The 21351-nt window shown below is 36.5% G+C and overlaps 1 protein-coding gene across 1 annotated transcript; it reads left to right on the forward strand.

Annotated features, from left to right (window-relative positions):
• The first annotated feature begins 14956 nt into the window (after positions 1-14956).
• On the forward strand, positions 14957-17302 carry LOC144443067 (histone-lysine N-methyltransferase SETMAR-like). Its single transcript, XM_078132444.1, has 3 exons — positions 14957-15148; positions 15695-16410; positions 16483-17302. The coding sequence occupies exons 1-3, from the start codon at positions 15059-15061 to the stop codon at positions 17300-17302; spliced, it is 1626 nt and encodes a 541-aa protein (XP_077988570.1). The 5' UTR covers positions 14957-15058.
• Positions 17303-21351: the final 4049 nt, after the last annotated feature.

The following is a 21351-nucleotide window of genomic DNA, read 5'->3' on the forward strand; positions in this document are numbered from 1 at the left end:
CTATCAGATGTGAAGCCATTACAGATTGGAAGAACAGTTTTATATTGTTTTTATTTTTAGTTAATGTCAGTTTCCGCATCCACTATTTCTTGCGACACTTCACAATTTTATTTTTTTTTCGAATACGTAAAAAAAGTTTAGGGTCGGCAGTGAAAATCTAGGGGGTCGGGTAACCGAAACCAAGCATTTTTTGTAGGCCTTAGCATGCTGCGACATCAACTCAAGTCCCGCAGACAACCGAAAAATGCAATCTGCATATCTGGCAATCCGCCAATCGGCTATTATTTGTATTACTAGTAGCCTACCCGTAGACGTGTGGGACTAACGCTCTTACACTATTTCTGCTATCCTTAAACTGACATTTTTTTTGGTGGGGGGGGGGGGGGGGGGGGGTTGAACCATTGTAGTTCTCATCCGACAAAAACGGCTTTACTTTTGATGGAAGCTGTTTCGTACATATGAAATTTCTAACATCATTGAAGACATTCTTATAAAATCGGTAGCGATGTCATACCCCGCCTACTCACACACAACATTTTGGTGCTGGTTTGGTGTTGTGTGAGTAGGCGGGATATGACATCGCTACCGATTTTATAAGAATATCGCCAATCCCTATAATAACGTCATTGTTCTGTATTAAAACCGTCATAGACAAGAATAAAACCGTTTAGGAAAGGAATAACAGTTTACAAGCGACTGTGATTCAATCATATCATATGCTGATTAGGTATGTAAGGTGAACATGAGTGACATATTAAGATCAAGTACTTTTCTAACAAATAAAATTTAATTTGAGATTATTCAATTTAAGACCATTTCATAGTGCCAATAAATACAGAATAGGTTTAACAGCATTAAATAACAGTAAGTATAAAATATGTAACACAGTTCTTGTAAGTTCTGCAAATCATTCACATTCGTGACGGGTACATGGCGCTACAGAACTAGTAGAGCGCCCTCTATCACTACACATGTACAGTACTCTTAATAAATTTTAATTCCATGATCATCAGGCCACAAAGGTCCTAATTATATTAATTACCATCACAGTTATTTCCACAATTCATGATCATGTCATTCTAGAAGCTTATACACATAAAACCATAATTACTGTACATTTTAATTATTTTTCATCACATTTTTGCTTGCTGAAAAAAATACAAGTTACAACAATGCTTTACTGAAAACCCTTCCATCCTTCTTATTAGCTGTTTTGTTGACAGTGTACTGTGTAAACTGGCTTGATTTCTGTAGGTCACCAGTCACGAACCAAGAATGGACACAACTATTTGGCATCAATTGATAGACTTTGATTACAAGGTAATCATACATACTTCAGGTAATACAAAAACATAAATAACATGAATTAAAAGTAAAACAAATCTCATTCCATTCACAGCCAACTATCTGAAAAGCCAATATCTTGACAGCTCACTAACACAATGCTGCAGTCTTGAGTCCCTAATTAAAGTTGTTCAAAGTGAGATATTATTATAAATTAGTCTGCAACCATTTCCTTCTCATGCTAATTCAAGTGAAAAGATGTAAATAAATAGAATACAAGACCCATAGGAGAATCCAAACATATAACAATGTACTCTAATACAATGTATCTTGGTTATATATCTATAAGTTAACAATTCAATTTGACACACGCAAGATATATTACATGGATAAAAATAGCACATATATAAAAAATACAAAAAAGGAATTATTTCACTTTGCATATATTTTAGAAAAAGTTGTTGTCATTTTCTTTTTAAAGTTAGCATTGTAAGAAAAATTGTTCTGGTTATATTTTTGAAGTCTCAAACTGATCTGGGTTATATGGAGGGGGTAGTCTGTATCCTGGTGGTGGGGCATTATAGTCTGGGGGAGGTGTATATGCTGGTGGGGGCATTGCTGGGTGAGGTGGTAAATCCTGCAATTGGTAGAGTACATCATCAGGAAAGGGAATGTCTACATCAGGGTAGGGTGGTAGTCTGTATGGTGGTGGTGATGGAGGACTAGCTTCCTTTATTTCAGGTGGTGGTGGTCTTGGTGGTGGTGATGACAGGAATGGTGAAATGTCATTCTTCAAAATAGCTGGTTGTACTGGTTTCTGCTTCTCTTTGAGTTCTCGTTCGTCTGGTAAAATAATTGGTCTTCTGTCTTGTACGTACATTGGTTTCTCAGCTCTCAAAAGGAATTTACTTCCCGGGCGTTTTCTTCGGTACATGTAGCAGGCCAAACAGCCAAGTAGAAGCAATATAATGACAATAACAATAGCTGGAATGACTGCTTTTTCCCATTTAGGCCTCTCGGATGACACAGGTATAGGCACAAATACTGAATCAGTTGGTGTTGGTGTAGGGACAGGTGGTCCACATGCTCCGAGTAGCACTTGATCAACTCCAGTGACGATAAACTCAGGTTGCATTGCTAGTTGGAATTGCTGTGTCACTTCCCCAGATTTTGAGGTGAACTTAGCATACAGCCTCAGGATTGCATTCAAGTCACACTCATCAGTTGGGAAAGAGTTATTGGAGAAGGTCCATACTGTTGACCCTTCTGCAATGGAACCAACCGTGATAAACCGACTATCACTATTTCTCTGATACTGAGATACCTTTGATGCGACTTCATAGCGATTCCTTCCTTTAGCCATAAAAGTAGAATAGTCATTCTGAAAAGTGATAACAAACTGGTGCGAAAAGACAACATCAGGTTCTGGTTGTACAACAATCTCCAATGCATCATGTGCACTTTGCCCGACTGAGTCTCTAGCCAACAGCAAGTATTCAACAGGCCTAGTGGTGTAATCTTCTGCAAGAGGTACCCCATATATCATCTGTCTACTATCATCAAATTGAAGCCATGATGATTCTAGTAGAGGCTGACCTGACATAGTCAATAGGACAAGTTGTAAATTTCGAGTAGGACCATCTTCATAGTCATAGAACGCATCAGCTGGTATCATATACTCAAGTACATATCCTACCGTTATGTAGATTTGGTCAATGTGGTTGATAAGTAATGGTCTTTCATCAACAGCAGCTGTAACATAAGTAAAGAAGACACATGCAATCACTTGTTATGTCACTTTCAGGGATTCATATCACCTATTTCATTTTTTCCAACTTCTGGGAAAAAACTGAAATTTTACATTTTACAAATGATTTAACATCAACATGGTAACACTAGTAGTAACAGTAAGCTGAAGATATGATGAGAACTCTCATGGTAACACTAGTAGTAACAGTAAGTTGAAGATATGATGAGAACTCTAATGGTAACACTAGTAGTAACAGTAAGCTGAAGATATGACGAGAACTCTCATGGTAACACTAGTAGTAACAGTAAGCTGAAGATATGACGAGAACTCTCATGGTAACACTAGTAGTAACATTAAGCTGAAGATATGATGAGAACTCTCATGGTAACACTAGTAGTAACAGTAAGCTGAAGATATGATGAGAACTCTCGTGGTAACACTAGTAGTAACATTAAGCTGAAGATATGATGAGAACTCTCATGGTAACACTAGTAGTAACAGTAAGCTGAAGATATGATGAGAACTCTCATGGTAACACTAGTAGTAACATTAAGCTGAAGATATGATGAGAACTCTAATGGTAACACTAGTAGTAACATTAAGCTGAAGATATGATGAGAACTCTCATGGTAACACTAGTAGTAACATTAAGCTGAAGATATGACGAGAACTCTAATGGTAACACTAGTAGTAACATTAAGCTGAAGATATGATGAGAACTCTCATGGTAACACTAGTAGTAACATTAAGCTGAAGATATGACGAGAACTCTCATGGTAACACTAGTAGTAACATTAAGCTGAAGATATGATGAGAACTCTCATGGTAACACTAGTAGTAACATTAAGCTGAAGATATGATGAGAACTCTCATGGTAACACTAGTAGTAACATTAAGCTGAAGATATGACGAGAACTCTCATAGTAACACTAGTAGTAACATTAAGCTGAAGATATGACGAGAACTCTCATGGTAACACTAGTAGTAACATTAAGCTGAAGATATGATGAGAACTCTCATGGTAACACTAGTAGTAACATTAAGCTGAAGATATAATGAGAACTCTCATGGTAACACTAGTAGTAACATTAAGCTGAAGATATGATGAGAACACTCATGGTAACACTAGTAGTAACATTAAGCTGAAGATATGATGAGAACTCTCATGGTAACACTAGTAGTAACATTAAGCTGAAGATATGATGAGAACTCTAATGGTAACACTAGTAGTAACATTAAGCTGAAGATATGATGAGAACTCTCATGGTAACACTAGTAGTAACATTAAGCTGAAGATATGATGAGAACTCTCATGGTAACACTAGTAGTAACATTAAGCTGAAGATATGATGAGAACTCTAATGGTAACACTAGTAGTAACATTAAGCTGAAGATATGATGAGAACTCTCATGGTAACACTAGTAGTAACATTAAGCTGAAGATATGACGAGAACTCTCGTGGTAACACTAGTAGTAACATTAAGCTGAAGATATGATGAGAACTCTAATGGTAACACTAGTAGTAACATTAAGCTGAAGATATGACGAGAACTCTCGTGGTAACACTAGTAGTAACATTAAGCTGAAGATATGATGAGAACTCTCATGGTAACACTAGTAGTAACATTAAGCTGAAGATATGACGAGAACTCTCATGGTAACACTAGTAGTAACATTAAGCTGAAGATATGATGAGAACTCTCATAGTAACACTAGTAGTAACATTAAGCTGAAGATATGATGAAAACTCTCATGGTAACACTAGTAGTAACATTAAGCTGAAGATATGATGAAAACTCTCATGGTAACACTAGTAGTAACATTAAGCTGAAGATATGATGAAAACTCTCATGGTAACACTAGTAGTAACATTAAGCTGAAGATATGACGAGAACTCTCATGGTAACACTAGTAGTAACATTAAGCTGAAGATATGATGAGAACTCTCATGGTAACACTAGTAGTAACATTAAGCTGAAGATATGATGAGAACTCTCATGGTAACACTAGTAGTAACATTAAGCTGAAGATATGATGAGAACTCTCATGGTAACACTAGTAGTAACAGTAAGTTGAAGATATGATGAGAACTCTCATGGTAACACTAGTAGTAACAGTAAGCTGAAGATATGACGAGAACTCTCATGGTAACACTAGTAGTAACATTAAGCTGAAGATATGATGAGAACTCTCATAGTAACACTAGTAGTAACATTAAGCTGAAGATATGACGAGAACTCTCATGGTAACACTAGTAGTAACATTAAGCTGAAGATATGACGAGAACTCTCATGGTAACACTAGTAGTAACATTAAGCTGAAGATATGATGAGAACTCTCATGGTAACACTAGTAGTAACAGTAAGCTGAAGATATGATGAGAACTCTCATGGTAACACTAGTAGTAACATTAAGCTGAAGATATGATGAGAACTCTCATGGTAACACTAGTAGTAACAGTAAGTTGAAGATATGATGAGAACTCTAATGGTAACACTAGTAGTAACAGTAAGCTGAAGATATGATGAGAACTCTCATGGTAACACTAGTAGTAACATTAAGCTGAAGATATGATGAGAACTCTCATGGTAACACTAGTAGTAACAGTAAGTTGAAGATATGATGAGAACTCTCATGGTAACACTAGTAGTAACATTAAGCTGAAGATATGATGAGAACTCTCATGGTAACACTAGTAGTAACATTAAGCTGAAGATATGACGAGAACTCTAATGGTAACACTAGTAGTAACATTAAGCTGAAGATATGACGAGAACTCTCATGGTAACACTAGTAGTAACATTAAGCTGAAGATATGACGAGAACTCTCATGGTAACACTAGTAGTAACATTAAGCTGAAGATATGATGAGAACTCTCATGGTAACACTAGTAGTAACATTAAGCTGAAGATATGATGAGAACTCTCATGGTAACACTAGTAGTAACATTAAGCTGAAGATATGATGAGAACTCTCATGGTAACACTAGTAGTAACATTAAGCTGAAGATATGACGAGAACTCTCATAGTAACACTAGTAGTAACATTAAGCTGAAGATATGACGAGAACTCTCATGGTAACACTAGTAGTAACATTAAGCTGAAGATATGACGAGAACTCTCATGGTAACACTAGTAGTAACATTAAGCTGAAGATATGATGAGAACTCTCATGGTAACACTAGTAGTAACATTAAGCTGAAGATATGATGAGAACTCTCATGGTAACACTAGTAGTAACATTAAGCTGAAGATATGATGAGAACTCTCATGGTAACACTAGTAGTAACATTAAGCTGAAGATATGATGAGAACTCTAATGGTAACACTAGTAGTAACATTAAGCTGAAGATATGATGAGAACTCTCATGGTAACACTAGTAGTAACATTAAGCTGAAGATATGATGAGAACTCTCATGGTAACACTAGTAGTAACATTAAGCTGAAGATATGATGAGAACTCTAATGGTAACACTAGTAGTAACATTAAGCTGAAGATATGATGAGAACTCTCATGGTAACACTAGTAGTAACATTAAGCTGAAGATATGACGAGAACTCTCATGGTAACACTAGTAGTAACATTAAGCTGAAGATATGATGAAAACTCTCATGGTAACACTAGTAGTAACATTAAGCTGAAGATATGATGAAAACTCTCATGGTAACACTAGTAGTAACATTAAGCTGAAGATATGACGAGAACTCTCATGGTAACACTAGTAGTAACATTAAGCTGAAGATATGATGAGAACTCTCATGGTAACACTAGTAGTAACATTAAGCTGAAGATATGATGAGAACTCTCATGGTAACACTAGTAGTAACATTAAGCTGAAGATATGATGAGAACTCTCATGGTAACACTAGTAGTAACAGTAAGTTGAAGATATGATGAGAACTCTCATGGTAACACTAGTAGTAACAGTAAGCTGAAGATATGACGAGAACTCTCATGGTAACACTAGTAGTAACATTAAGCTGAAGATATGATGAGAACTCTCATAGTAACACTAGTAGTAACATTAAGCTGAAGATATGACGAGAACTCTCATGGTAACACTAGTAGTAACATTAAGCTGAAGATATGATGAGAACTCTCATGGTAACACTAGTAGTAACATTAAGCTGAAGATATGATGAGAACTCTCATGGTAACACTAGTAGTAACAGTAAGCTGAAGATATGATGAGAACTCTCATGGTAACACTAGTAGTAACATTAAGCTGAAGATATGATGAGAACTCTCATGGTAACACTAGTAGTAACAGTAAGTTGAAGATATGATGAGAACTCTAATGGTAACACTAGTAGTAACAGTAAGCTGAAGATATGATGAGAACTCTCATGGTAACACTAGTAGTAACATTAAGCTGAAGATATGATGAGAACTCTCATGGTAACACTAGTAGTAACAGTAAGTTGAAGATATGATGAGAACTCTCATGGTAACACTAGTAGTAACAGTAAGCTGAAGATATGATGAGAACTCTCATGGTAACACTAGTAGTAACAGTAAGTTGAAGATATGATGAGAACTCTCATGGTAACACTAGTAGTAACATTAAGCTGAAGATATGATGAGAACTCTCATGGTAACACTAGTAGTAACAGTAAGTTGAAGATATGATGAGAACTCTCATGGTAACACTAGTAGTAACAGTAAGCTGAAGATATGATGAGAACTCTCATGGTAACACTAGTAGTAACAGTAAGTTGAAGATATGATGAGAACTCTCATGGTAACACTAGTAGTAACAGTAAGCTGAAGATATGACGAGAACTCTCATGGTAACACTAGTAGTAACATTAAGCTGAAGATATGATGAGAACTCTCATGGTAACACTAGTAGTAACATTAAGCTGAAGATATGATGAGAACTCTCATGGTAACACTAGTAGTAACAGTAAGCTGAAGATATGATGAGAACTCTCATGGTAACACTAGTAGTAACATTAAGCTGAAGATATGATGAGAACTCTCATGGTAACACTAGTAGTAACAGTAAGTTGAAGATATGATGAGAACTCTAATGGTAACACTAGTAGTAACAGTAAGCTGAAGATATGATGAGAACTCTCATGGTAACACTAGTAGTAACATTAAGCTGAAGATATGACGAGAACTCTCATGGTAACACTAGTAGTAACATTAAGCTGAAGATATGACGAGAACTCTCGTGGTAACACTAGTAGTAACATTAAGCTGAAGATATGACGAGAACTCTCATGGTAACACTAGTAGTAACATTAAGCTGAAGATATGATGAGAACTCTCATGGTAACACTAGTAGTAACATTAAGCTGAAGATATGATGAGAACTCTCATGGTAACACTAGTAGTAACATTAAGCTGAAGATATGACGAGAACTCTCATGGTAACACTAGTAGTAACATTAAGCTGAAGATATGATGAGAACTCTCATGGTAACACTAGTAGTAACATTAAGCTGAAGATATGACGAGAACTCTCATGGTAACACTAGTAGTAACATTAAGCTGAAGATATGATGAGAACTCTCATAGTAACACTAGTAGTAACATTAAGCTGAAGATATGATGAGAACTCTCATGGTAACACTAGTAGTAACATTAAGCTGAAGATATGATGAGAACTCTCATGGTAACACTAGTAGTAACATTAAGCTGAAGATATGACGAGAACTCTAATGGTAACACTAGTAGTAACATTAAGCTGAAGATATGATGAGAACTCTCATGGTAACACTAGTAGTAACATTAAGCTGAAGATATGATGAGAACTCTCATGGTAACACTAGTAGTAACATTAAGCTGAAGATATGATGAGAACTCTCATGGTAACACTAGTAGTAACATTAAGCTGAAGATATGATGAAAACTCTCATGGTAACACTAGTAGTAACATTAAGCTGAAGATATGATGAGAACTCTCATAGTAACACTAGTAGTAACATTAAGCTGAAGATATGACGAGAACTCTCATGGTAACACTAGTAGTAACATTAAGCTGAAGATATGATGAGAACTCTCATGGTAACACTAGTAGTAACATTAAGCTGAAGATATGATGAGAACTCTAATGGTCAATCATTTTGATTTCAATAATTAATTAAATAGTTCAGTTTCTGTTGCAAAACAATTTCTCAACTAGATGTACATTGAAAGTCAATCCAAGTTATATTACAGGGTTTCTTAATATTATATAATATAACACAAGAAGGGAAGGAAGCCAAACACTTTGTTGATACAAATCAATGGCATAGAAACTGACACTCTACACGGTCAGAAGTGTACCCTGATAATGTACACATAGAACTGAAGTAAACAACAATATTTATACTTACGTTGTGTTGGTGGCACACTGCTTGAAACAATCACACTAGTAGATACAGCTGATGGTGTTGGTGTTATAAATGGTTCTAAACTTGAACTTAAAATGGTTGTACTAAACATAGATGTCACTGGTAATTCTACTGTTGAGCTCTGTACAATTGACGGTGTAACTATAGGTGTGCTAGTGATGACTAATGGAGTACTTGACACTTCAATGAATGGTGTGCTGGTTATGAACACAGGGATGCTGGATGATGTCGGGATGCAGGCATCAAAGACACGTAGCAATACTTCCAGGACTACAAAGTCTGGCATTAATGTATGATTAAAACTGTCTTGTGGATAACCACTATCATTTGCCATTCTAGAATACAGTGCAAACACTTGTTCTCTGTCACAAAATACTGGACTCAAGGTAGTATTATGAAATGTGAATTGAGTTGAAGAAGGGTTGACATAGCTGTCTGCAATCTCATCCACTGCAATGCTGGCTGTGTTTGGATCATTATACAACTCCAGTATTTTCTTAGCTAGGCGATATCTTGTACTGCCCAGTTTCAAAAACTGTGGATAGCTCAAGTCTAAAGACAGTATAAATTGGTGATTGTATGTTTCATTAACTGGCCTTGGTTTGATGTACACATTGAATGTGGACTGTGTGGTTAGTCCCTCTGAGTCAGCAGCTATCAGACGGAACTTGGCTGGAGATAATGAAAGATGTTCTTCCAATGGTATACCATACATTAGTAGTTTATCTATGTCAAACTGAATCCATGATCTCTTGGTGAGTGGTAGTCCTGAGATGGTCCTCAAAGAAAGTTGAAGTCGGTCAGTTAGACCTTCCTCTGGGTCATAAAATGTTCCTAATGGAACAGTGAACTCTAGTATGTATCCAACTGTTACTTCCAAGTCTTGGACCGGATTAAGGATAATTGGAGGCTGGTTGATGGGTTCTGAAAATGATTCATAGTGGCATAATTACTAAATAATTAATACAAAATCAGTGCAGAAACCAGAACCAATTAACAGAACTATACATAGTTACATATATGGCATGCAGTGGTTATAGAATATACATCTACTGCACTTTTTGCAGAACAAATAGCATGTACATTTCACAACTATTTTATTTGAATCTTTTGAAATACAGGTATCAGTCCCTGAGCTATGTTATACAACACATGTACTTTCTGTTTTGCATCGGTTTTTCACAGATGTGAATTCAAGTATAATAAATTTTTCAAATATATTTGGGTAATGAATGATGAGTACTGTAAAATCATGATAATTGTGTTTTGATTAAATAATATAAATATTTACCTGGTGTAGTTGGTATCATGCTGCTTGATACTACCGCACTACTGGTTGCTGGTGATGGAGTGGGTGATGGTACTATGGGAGTGCTGCTGACAATGTCAGATGTGATCACAACCTCAGAAGAACTAAATAACATACTGGATGTCAACGCTGGCGTTGGAGTACTAGACAATGGTGGCAAACTGGTCACTTCCATTGTTGGTGTAGGTGTTATGATCATGGATGATGTAACAGGAAAACTGGTTATCACCGCACTGCTACTTACTTCTGAAGGTGACGGAGAGGGTGATGGAGAGGGGGAAGGTGAAGGTGATGGTGAAGGTGAGGGGGAGGGAGATGGTGATGGAGAGGGGGAGGGTGATGGGAGGACGGAACTGCTTGTTGATGTGCTAGAGCTGGTTTCTTCCACGGCTGGAGTTGAAGTCATGACAATGGGTACTGAAGATGAAGTAATGGAGCTTGTTGAAATGATGGGAATTGAACTTGTACTTGGAGTGGAAATTAACACTGTGCTTGTAGCTGGTAATACTGTCGAAGTCTCTACTGGTATTATAACAGATGAAGATGGTGTCGACAACAGTACCGATGATGTAGTAGGTACTACAAGGGAACTAGTCTCTGTTATTTCTACAGACGATGATATGTCAATGGGAGTAGAACTAACAAGTTCTGGTGTTGAAGTCAGTACTTGGGTGGTTGATACAACTGAACTACTTTCTTCTACTAAAGATGACGAAGTCTCAACTACAACTGAGCTACTGGTTTGTTTTATGATTGACGATGTCAGAATCACTGGTGATGATGATTCCAATAAAAATGTGGTTGTTTCTATAGGAGGAAGGGTTCTTGTTAAAGTGACAGTTGCAATGGTAGAGCTAGTACTTGGTTTGAGACTTGAACTTGTGGCAGCAGGAATACTTGATGACATAGCAATAGTACTTGTAGACACAAGAGCTGTTGGAGTGCTGACAGTTACTGTAGGTGTAGGCATAGGAGTACCAGCTAGGCCTGCCTGTATTTGTCGCTTCTTTCTCATTACTGGATCTTCTCTAGATTTCTTCATTGAAATATGCCAACCAATGACTGGAAACCCGATGACATCTGTCAGTCTGCCACTTTTTGCATTGTGCTCAATCACCATCGAAAAGTCTTGTACTTTTTTGAACAGTCCACAACTAAGCTGCCAAGAGATTTCAATGCCCCATGCATTCCTCAAAACATTCTTTGGATCGGCATTACCAGGACCGGCTGCTAGAACTGAATTGTCCAGAAGTTGCCCTATCACAGCACTTTTCCTGTTTGTCAATGTTAAAGCACTTGAATCCACAGAAAGAAAGTCTGCTAATAAAGTGAGTAAATTAACTCGTTGTACTCCACTCAGTTTAGTTAAATCACAGTCTACAATTAGTGTTGCTAATGTTCTCTGTGTACCTGGGTTGCACTTTTTAGGAGTCCTACTATGCAGATTTTGATTATCTTTCTCATAATCCTTCAAGGGTACAGCTCTAACCGGGTTCAAAGGTGACCCGGCATAAGTCAATGATTGGTCATTATCAAACAACCTTACATCCAATAAGAAAATGTCAGTGACAGTTCTTGATAATTTCTTATCATATCCACTGGCAGCTGTTACACTTATGTATGTAAAGCCTTCATCCTTCACAAGAGGAACTCCATATAAAGTGTTGGTTTTATTATCAAACTCCAACCATTTTGGAAGTTTATCACTTCCTGCTTCTGTTACCTGGGTAGAAGAATTAAGACAAAGAAAAGTAATGAAATCTTAGCATTCATGCACAATGAAAATTTTAGTTTTATCCTCTAACCGAAGCAATTCAAGAAATTCTGTACACATGACATGTATAACACTTTTGTTTTTAATCTATTATCAAACTCCAACCATTAAAAATTTAAAAATGAGAATTAGTAAGTTTTATCACAAAACTACCATATAATAAAGTCTATCATTCCTGCTTCAATGAGCACCTAATTAATGAAAAGATATTAGAATGACTATGAAAATATTAGCATTCGTACACAATGTGCATCTGTCTAATTTTTATACTGCTGGTATCCTTTACTCTAAAACCCATCAGATTAAAGAGGAAGAGATTCTTATTACAGATTACAAAAAGGTGTTTTATTAGGCCTAAAAAAAAAATAATTGTTTGGTCCCGGTTACCGACCCCACCTAGCTTTTCACTGCCAACCCTAAACTGTATTTTACATAATTGAGAGAAAAAAAAATAAAATTGCAAAAATTGCAATATATATATATTAAAGCATATATATATATACAATGTCAGACCACTATATTCTTTTAGTGGTCTGAGGTACAATATATTATGTATTTATACACAATGACAAAAGTGAGGTCTGGTTACTGAATCCAAAAATGATTCTTCTCGATTCAAAATATTTGTTTTTGACTCACCCTGTAATATGTCACATTTCCTTTGAAAGCACCTTTTAGAGGCAAAGTGTACTTGAAAACCTTGCCAACCACAGTATGTACATCTGGTAAACCATTCAAAATTGTTGGTCCATCATCTGATTGTTCTTTACTCACTGAAGAGGCTGATGGCCAGCACCAGGCAACATGTATTATAAAAATAATAAGTTTGATATGTGAATATTTAAAATTTGCCATTGTTGTCAGCTTGACTGAATCTCTGGATGTGGTATATCCTTTCCTGACATTGTATTCTTCTTTACATGTCCATTACAGGATCTAACCTTGTTGGTGATTTGAGATCCAATCATTCAATTGAGGATACATCATCATCAATGTTTAGCTTCTTGGCATTATGTGTGTCCAAACTTCTTGGAATCTGTGCACAGAAATGGGAAAAAAATGAACACTACAGAATCTATGTCTTAATTGTCAAGATTTATTGTAGATCTAACAGCTGATTTATTATTTGCATGACATGTCACATGGGAATGTACTGTCAACAAATTTATTCAACATTAAATATTAGCAGAAAGAAATATTTTTGGCCTTTGGTGCTACTTTTTAAAATTTGTAGTCAATTTGATGATTTATTCTGGCTTTGACAAGATTAGTAGACATAGATTTGATGGAATATATTACTGTTAATTTTAAGAGCACACAATTTGTTTACCAAAGGTTTGCATTTGGTGTCTCAGTCAAGAAAACATTGACTTTAAATAATACTTTCACTTATTCTGTAATTTTATAACAATAGACTGCTGTATGTTGATAACAAAGAATAAGTGTCACTTTTCAAAACAAGTCACAACATGTTAAAAAGTTAAAGAATTTAGCACAAGAAGTGTCCTATTGTTACCCAAATAATTCCGCCATTTAAATCTCCTTCGAATATACCTGTGTTGGGGCATTTCAGTACCGTACGAAATCATAAATATTCGATAGTATTGTATTCATCGTTGCTATTCTAACCACACCTAACATCAAATCTAGCATGCTATGAGTCATAACTATCCCTCCCTTCACTTGAAACGCGAATATTGTGTACATGTTTATTTACTTTCACTTGTTGCAAAATGATAATACCAAAAACACCGTTAAATTATTATGCAATCTCATAAAAACCACCACTCTGTTGCGCAAAACATTTAGATATTTGAAGATACCACGCATTCAAGACAAATTCCGTTGCTATAGATACCCAAACATTCTAAGAGAGATAAATTGCAGTCATATTTACGTACCTTTTACTCAGCCGCCAGCTAGCGTCAGTTACCCTTGTCGAGGATTTCACCTTAGCGGTAAATTTACCCATCATGCTATATAACTACATCGGGATGCAGTATTGTGTAACTATCATTGACTGTAGACGAAGGTAGCTATTACAGTTGTCACATGAGCTATTTAACTGTAATCTTATATTGATAAATATTGTAATTATGAATTTTAAAGCATTGTACAATACAATATCGAAAAAAAAGTATTTACCATGTACCCAGTCACAGCGGCCGACACCATAACGCTTTGCGTTTGGGGAAAGAAAACACAAACAATTAAGCGCGCAATGGCGGCCTACTACGATTTTGCAGACAACTTTAGCATGCATCGTTACGAATCCGAGGTGTAGATTTGATGTGGAATGACCGTAGTGTTTTACTAAATCTCCCTCTGTTGGGGTATCGATACTGAAGTGTCACTGTGTGTACATGTAGCTGTAGGCCAAGCCCAAACTGTACTAGTACTGTACTGTACTCCATGATCCAGGGGATTGAACCTCAGCTCATTGTGTTTATGACTAGTTCACTGTACATACATGTGTCAGTGATACAACGTTATCGTCGTACCCCTACTATCTTTGCAAAAATAGTGTGGACGGTCATTCCACATCTATGGCCTAATCTTGAACCTTTGATTAGAGAACTTGACGTTATCAAATATGGACATGACAGATGTGTGTAAAGGCGAAGAAAATATATCGGTTCATGCAGAAAATTTTGTTGATGGTGAATATTTACCAGAGATAAAGGTTGGTTAGCAGGTTGTTCATGTTGTTAGTCTTTGTATTTGATAGTACATGACATTTCAAGCAGCACAGTTTGACATGCATTTATAATCTTAGCAAAGTATGGAGTAACCTGTTTATGGTGAATGACTGACTCCAATAACTTACATTGTGTTGTATATGAGAGATTACAAGGTATCACTAGACCACTTTCAACAGGCTAGTACATAAAAATAGGTTAGGGAGTGATTTGACATAGGTTTTGCAAGACTTTATATTTGAAGAAAAAGTGATTAATTTTACCAGATATGTACCATTGTGACCAATCTGATTAAAATCCGATGTAGATGTCGGCTAATCATTCATTGCTATTTTACCTTTGTTATTTTGCTTGAATTGACCTTCGTAGTACATGTTTACGTTTTTAGCTCGATCATCTCCTCTGCATCTGAACATGCGCCCATACAAACGAATTTCAGTTCACTGAGCCACACATGCAGTATAAATAGACATACATGTAGCTTGCTCACCAACAAAAACAGTAAAACTCTCTCTCATTCAATTTTTCAGTACACCCCATTCAATGTGACAGGACCAGGATGTGAGTATGATCCATGTGAAGTAATGTATGCAGGTTGTGAATGTCAACAAAAGTCTTGTGGTGATGACTGTCCATGCATACAGCGATCCCTAGGTCAAAGTTATGATGACAAGGGGTGTCTTCTGTCTTCCTCCCAGACTAATTCTAACAGTAAACCAGTACTAGAATGCAACAGTTCTTGTACATGCAGCACGTTGTGTACAAGCAGAGTTGTACAAAATGGGATCAAGTTCAGGGTAGAGGTCATTCGCACAGAACAGAAGGGATGGGGCCTCAAAGCTCTGGAGAATATTCCTAGAAATCGGTTTGTGTGTGAGTATGCTGGGGAGGTGCTGGGTTACAAGGAAGCACATAGAAGAGCTGTCAATATGACTGAGGATGATCCTAATTATATTCTGATCTTGAAGGAACATTTACAGAATGGGAAAGTTATAAAAACCTGTGTTGATCCAACATATGTAGGCAATGTTGGTAGATATATTAACCATAGCTGTGATCCTAACTTGTATATGGTTGCTGTGAGAATTGATAATGAAGTCCCAAAGTTGGCTCTCTTTGCAAAACGTGAGATTTTGGATGAGGAAGAGTTGAGTTTTGACTACGCAGGAGGCATCAATGAAATAGACATCAATGAAATGAACACTTTATGTGATGATACACAAAGTTGCAATGAAAGTGACACAATGTGTGCAGAAGAAAATAGCAAGTACAAAAGTAGTAGTAGTACAAAAACTGCAAATATCAAGTCAATTAAAAGTCCTAACAAGCCATGCTACTGTGGTGCTGATGCATGTAGAGGACTCTTGCCATTTGATAGTGAACTTTATGCTGAGCTTGACGTTCAGAATGCTAGTCAAGCAGAAGTTGAAAATGGTGAAGCCGAAAATGAACAGTTCTTGAAAGGGGAAAATGATGATGATTATGATTTGTGGAAAGACGAACTTCCCAATGATATTTTCCTACAGCTTACCAGTCAACTGGAAACCAAATATGAGGGCGCTATGTATGTGAATCATTCTGGTGGTGCACTTGGCAGTGACTTGTTTTGGCAAAAAATAGGTTGTAAATATGGAATTCGGACACATGCTTATTCATTTGAAGGTCACAGTCAGAATAACCCAGCAAGGGTAGAACTGAGTAGCCAAGACTTGAAACAAGCTGATGTACATGTACACAAAGCCAATAAAGTTTTACATCGGATCTTTCCAACACAGAGTAACTTTATCAATAATCTGTTGAGGAGAGACTGGTTTCAAGTTAGAGATACAGAGTGTGTGTTTGCAGTTGGTAAAATCACAAAGAACAGGAGAACAGTGGAAGGAGGCACAGGTTGGACTGTTCAAATGGCCGTCGATGAAAGAAAACCTGTGTATGTTTTTGACTGTAAGATGAACATGGTAACAAAGGTGACAGAAGGCTCATGTGCATGGTACAAGTTCGACTTTAAACTTACCAAATTTATGCTAGCAGAGACACCAATATTGACACATAGTTTTAGTGGTATAGGAACAAGAGATCTCCCAGAAAGAGGAAAAGCAGCCATTAGGGAGGTTTTTATGAAAACGTTTGGACATTAGGAATGAAGATTCAACAATGTTTGACAATTGTAGTGTATACTTTTTGGGTTTTTACAGTTATAAGTTAGAGTACATGCATACATTTTTTTGTAAGACCATGTAGTCAACACCTTTATTACATATGTCAATGGCATCAGCCAGATGTATACATCTGAAACCTAGCATTTCATAGTTAAGCTTACAATGTCATCTTTACTTCATTTGCCGCATGAAAACCAGAATGTACTATCTTACAGACTATCTCCAGTGAATTTCAACAAATACAAATATTGTATTTCAATCATCTACCTCCAAGACATGGAATAAAAACTGTCATGACTTCATCACACTCAATAGACATTTGAAACTTCCAATATTCCTTAACTTCAGGTGCAATATTAGTTTCCTATTGCCATAATGGGGAGGGAAATGATAAAAGTTCAAATATGAATATCATTTAAAGTTGGTTTGTTTGTGTATGTCATGTTATTTCATCGCATGAAGCATACCAGTTCTTCTGAATCCTTTTGACACCAACACTGACTGTGTAGACAAATATTACCATGTGCTTTATTACAAACTTCATGTATCCGATTCTAGCTTTGTTGTCTCAATAAATTTATATTATTCACATCACAGAATCCATGTAACACAAGAAGTATAATAATAATAATAATAATAAATTCTTATCAGCGCATTACGCAACAGCCTCAATGCGCTTTACAATACTGAGAAAAAAGAGAAAAAAAAAGCACGAACTTGATTTGCATAGAAATCAAAACCAAAACCAAGTATAGTATAAATGTCTAGTCTAGTACTATATTCTGTAATACACATATTGCCCGGCTGCATCAATAGTGCCCTAGGGAAAATAGAAAACGAATTTTGCCCTCTGCATACAAAATGAGATCGCCATGGGTCACTACTCCATACCATGTGACACGGTCTAACGTCTATAGATCATGTAGATGGAATTACGTAGTAGAGCGCCACCAATGGTCAGTGTGAGTTACCCCTGTTCTGGTCTGTACGACCCTTTTCCAATGTCCATGATTCAATTAATAAAGGTGAACACCCCAACCATCTTTATTATATAGAAAATTATGAGAATTATTTGATATTGAGTGAAGTAATAACCAACTAATTTCTCCTTGATTGTACGTCGTAAAACGATATATAGATTCTAATCACTCATTATTTCTCAACGTCGTAAACCACATGCCTCTTTACGGCACCGCCAGAGACATACCCGCCAAGAGGGTATTTTCATATTCTGTTGCTTCAGCAGAAGTATGTACTCTGGCTTGCGAAAATGACTAATTGTTTGAAAATGTTCGATCAGATATTTGGTTCTTATTTCATCATGATTTTGAACTTTAGTAATTAATGGCATAAAACTAAATGTTGCTTGGAAGGCTGAGGTGGAAATATTAAAAAAAAAATTAGGTATCGCGACCTCTCGCAGGCTGTCGAACACAGACGATTGAAAGATATTGAATATTCACTTTATTTTGTTTTGTTTACATAAGTGGTCATATGGATGAAGATTGGGTATTTATTACCGATTTTAAATTAATAAAACAATTTTATCATGGTGTCCTACTTGAAAAAAAATCGATGTGAAACAAAATATATCAAGTCTTTGTAACTCAATACATTCCAAAAAGCTACAAAATGCGTGTAAAGTTTGCTATGGTACGTACAATAACAAATTTTTTACACACATTTATCTTTTGCAATTTGTTGAGTTATAAACGAGGAATTGACATGTTGTTTCACATTTATTTTTCGAGTAGGAAGCCATTTTAAAATTGTTATGTAAATTAAAAATCCAAATCATCATCCGTATGGCCACTTTACATAACAGAAGCCATATAACCAAGCAGTAAGCTGTTATTATCTAACACCTCTTTCCTTGAAGAAAGTCAGTTGTGACTTTCAATTGAGTGATAAGATTCTCGCAACTGACAGGCAAGAAAGAGAATCGGCGATTTTATGTATACTTGTCAATCTGTAAGACGTTTCTATTCTTACTGACACTTTTGTTGCAGTGGCACACGAGAACAGCGGCTTACAACGATAAACGTTTGTACACATACATTTTGTGTTTTCTGCTTTTAATTGTATGTGAAAATAGATGCTGTATTCCTCTGTAGGTTCGGTAACAAGGAAAAATTAATACACTATAAATCTATGAAAAGTTTATTGTCCTCTAGAAAAACTTAAAATGCATTTTTGCTTTTGAAATCACAGAATCCAGCACATCTAGCAGCGAACACATTAACACGCGCGCGCACACACACACACACACACATACACACACGCGCGCGCAATGTACGCACGCACGCACGCCCGAACGCTCACTCACCTGCTCAAGATAAATACAGACTATACAACTTGATTGAGATGATTCACATGTTAATCATAAACTTCTGATTTTTAAATGGTAATAGCTAATGGAATAGAATACTTCTTCTAACAGTTATTTGTGTGAGAAGCATTTCGAGTCGTCGACCTGACAGAGAAAGTGGACCTCGGGATGTAGTGGATGTGTGTTTGTGTGGGATAAGTCGATTGTTAGTGTTCTGGAAAGGAATGATGTCCACACACAACCAAGTACTACAAGAACAGCTACTCGTATTTTATTGACATCTAACAAAACTCCTACAGATCACACAGAAATAAGGGTTTATATAGGTTTTACTACATTCCATACATATTGGCGCGAATTTGGTATTGACCTTCGTATGTGATTGGTTAATTATGAAGAGATAGGATTGGTAGTAAAGATTGTTTGAACTTGAGATTAACTAATTTGACTTAACTTGATTGGTTGTGAAGCTTGCAGTTAGGATCCTAAATTTGACACAATCTCAGTGTATATTTCATTCCCGATAGTTTGGCTTTTCTTCATAGTGACTGGAGGTAAAATTCTGAGAGTTGTGTTTGCTTTGAGCCAATGATCTTCCCTGCGCTAACCTCTGGCAGACATTAGAATTGTTTCGTCCACATATCAAGAATATTTAAGTTTTTTAAACTATTTCATGCCAACAGTACCTACATACACTTGATGGGAGACATTCAAATGAAATCTGGTATTTGGATTGGTTTGCATAAAGAATGTGTAAAATTTGTCTTTGTACCGAGAATGTTCAATAATGACACAGGAAACGCACTGTGGCAATCGTAAGACAACTCCATGGGAAAGTACAGGTGACCTTGATCAATAACCATTTGTAACTTCTTAAAGTGTATAGTCGTCAAAGTGCTGGTATCGATTGCTTTTGTTGCGGTTTATTGACACTTTATCTTTAACACGATTTCTATCAATCCAATTTACAAATCTGGTGATTAAGGCGATAACTTGACCAGGACAACTATACTGGTAAGTCTACTTCTTTAATTTCTTTTAGGAAATATTCGGAGATTTTTATCTGAGACAATTACACCTGCACCACATAATACAGAGCTGGTGGTGATGGTTGGGGTGGGGTGGGATGGGGTGAGGGCGAGGAGCATCATTGTTACATCTCTTCCCATCTCGGCGGCGATATGACTTCGAATCAGTTTTGGCAAACTTATTTGGTCAGTAAAAATATAAACGCCGGAGAATTGACAAAATCATTTCTGTTGACAAGTACGTATTTACCCTAGTAAAGGATACAATCCAAGGCACAACTCCCTTCACGCAAGCACGACACAAGATTTGAAGTCGTGTGTTTCCGATCCCCAAGTCTATCCACGCGAAACACAGGCTTCTACCCAAAACAACCACGCCGAAGTCCCCCCCCATGAAAGTAGAAAATAACGCCACTGTTAACCACAGTATATTGATTGACATATCATTGGATAGATGATCAGACAGTATCTTCAAAAACGTCATTGCTTAACGCCCTTAAAAAGGAATTAGATATTGCGCGCATGGAAAAAAATATTGACTCACATTCCTATCGCTAGGTCTACAAATTGATTGGGAAAATACTATATCTACTCAGGTGATTTGGGTTCACGTGACACCCTCCTTTATTCCTTGCACTCCAGAGTCGACATTTGGACGATTTGGCATTGGC

The sequence above is a fragment of the Glandiceps talaboti genome, chromosome 1 (genome assembly GCF_964340395.1).
Source record: "Glandiceps talaboti chromosome 1, keGlaTala1.1, whole genome shotgun sequence".
Taxonomy (NCBI): domain Eukaryota; kingdom Metazoa; phylum Hemichordata; class Enteropneusta; family Spengelidae; genus Glandiceps; species Glandiceps talaboti.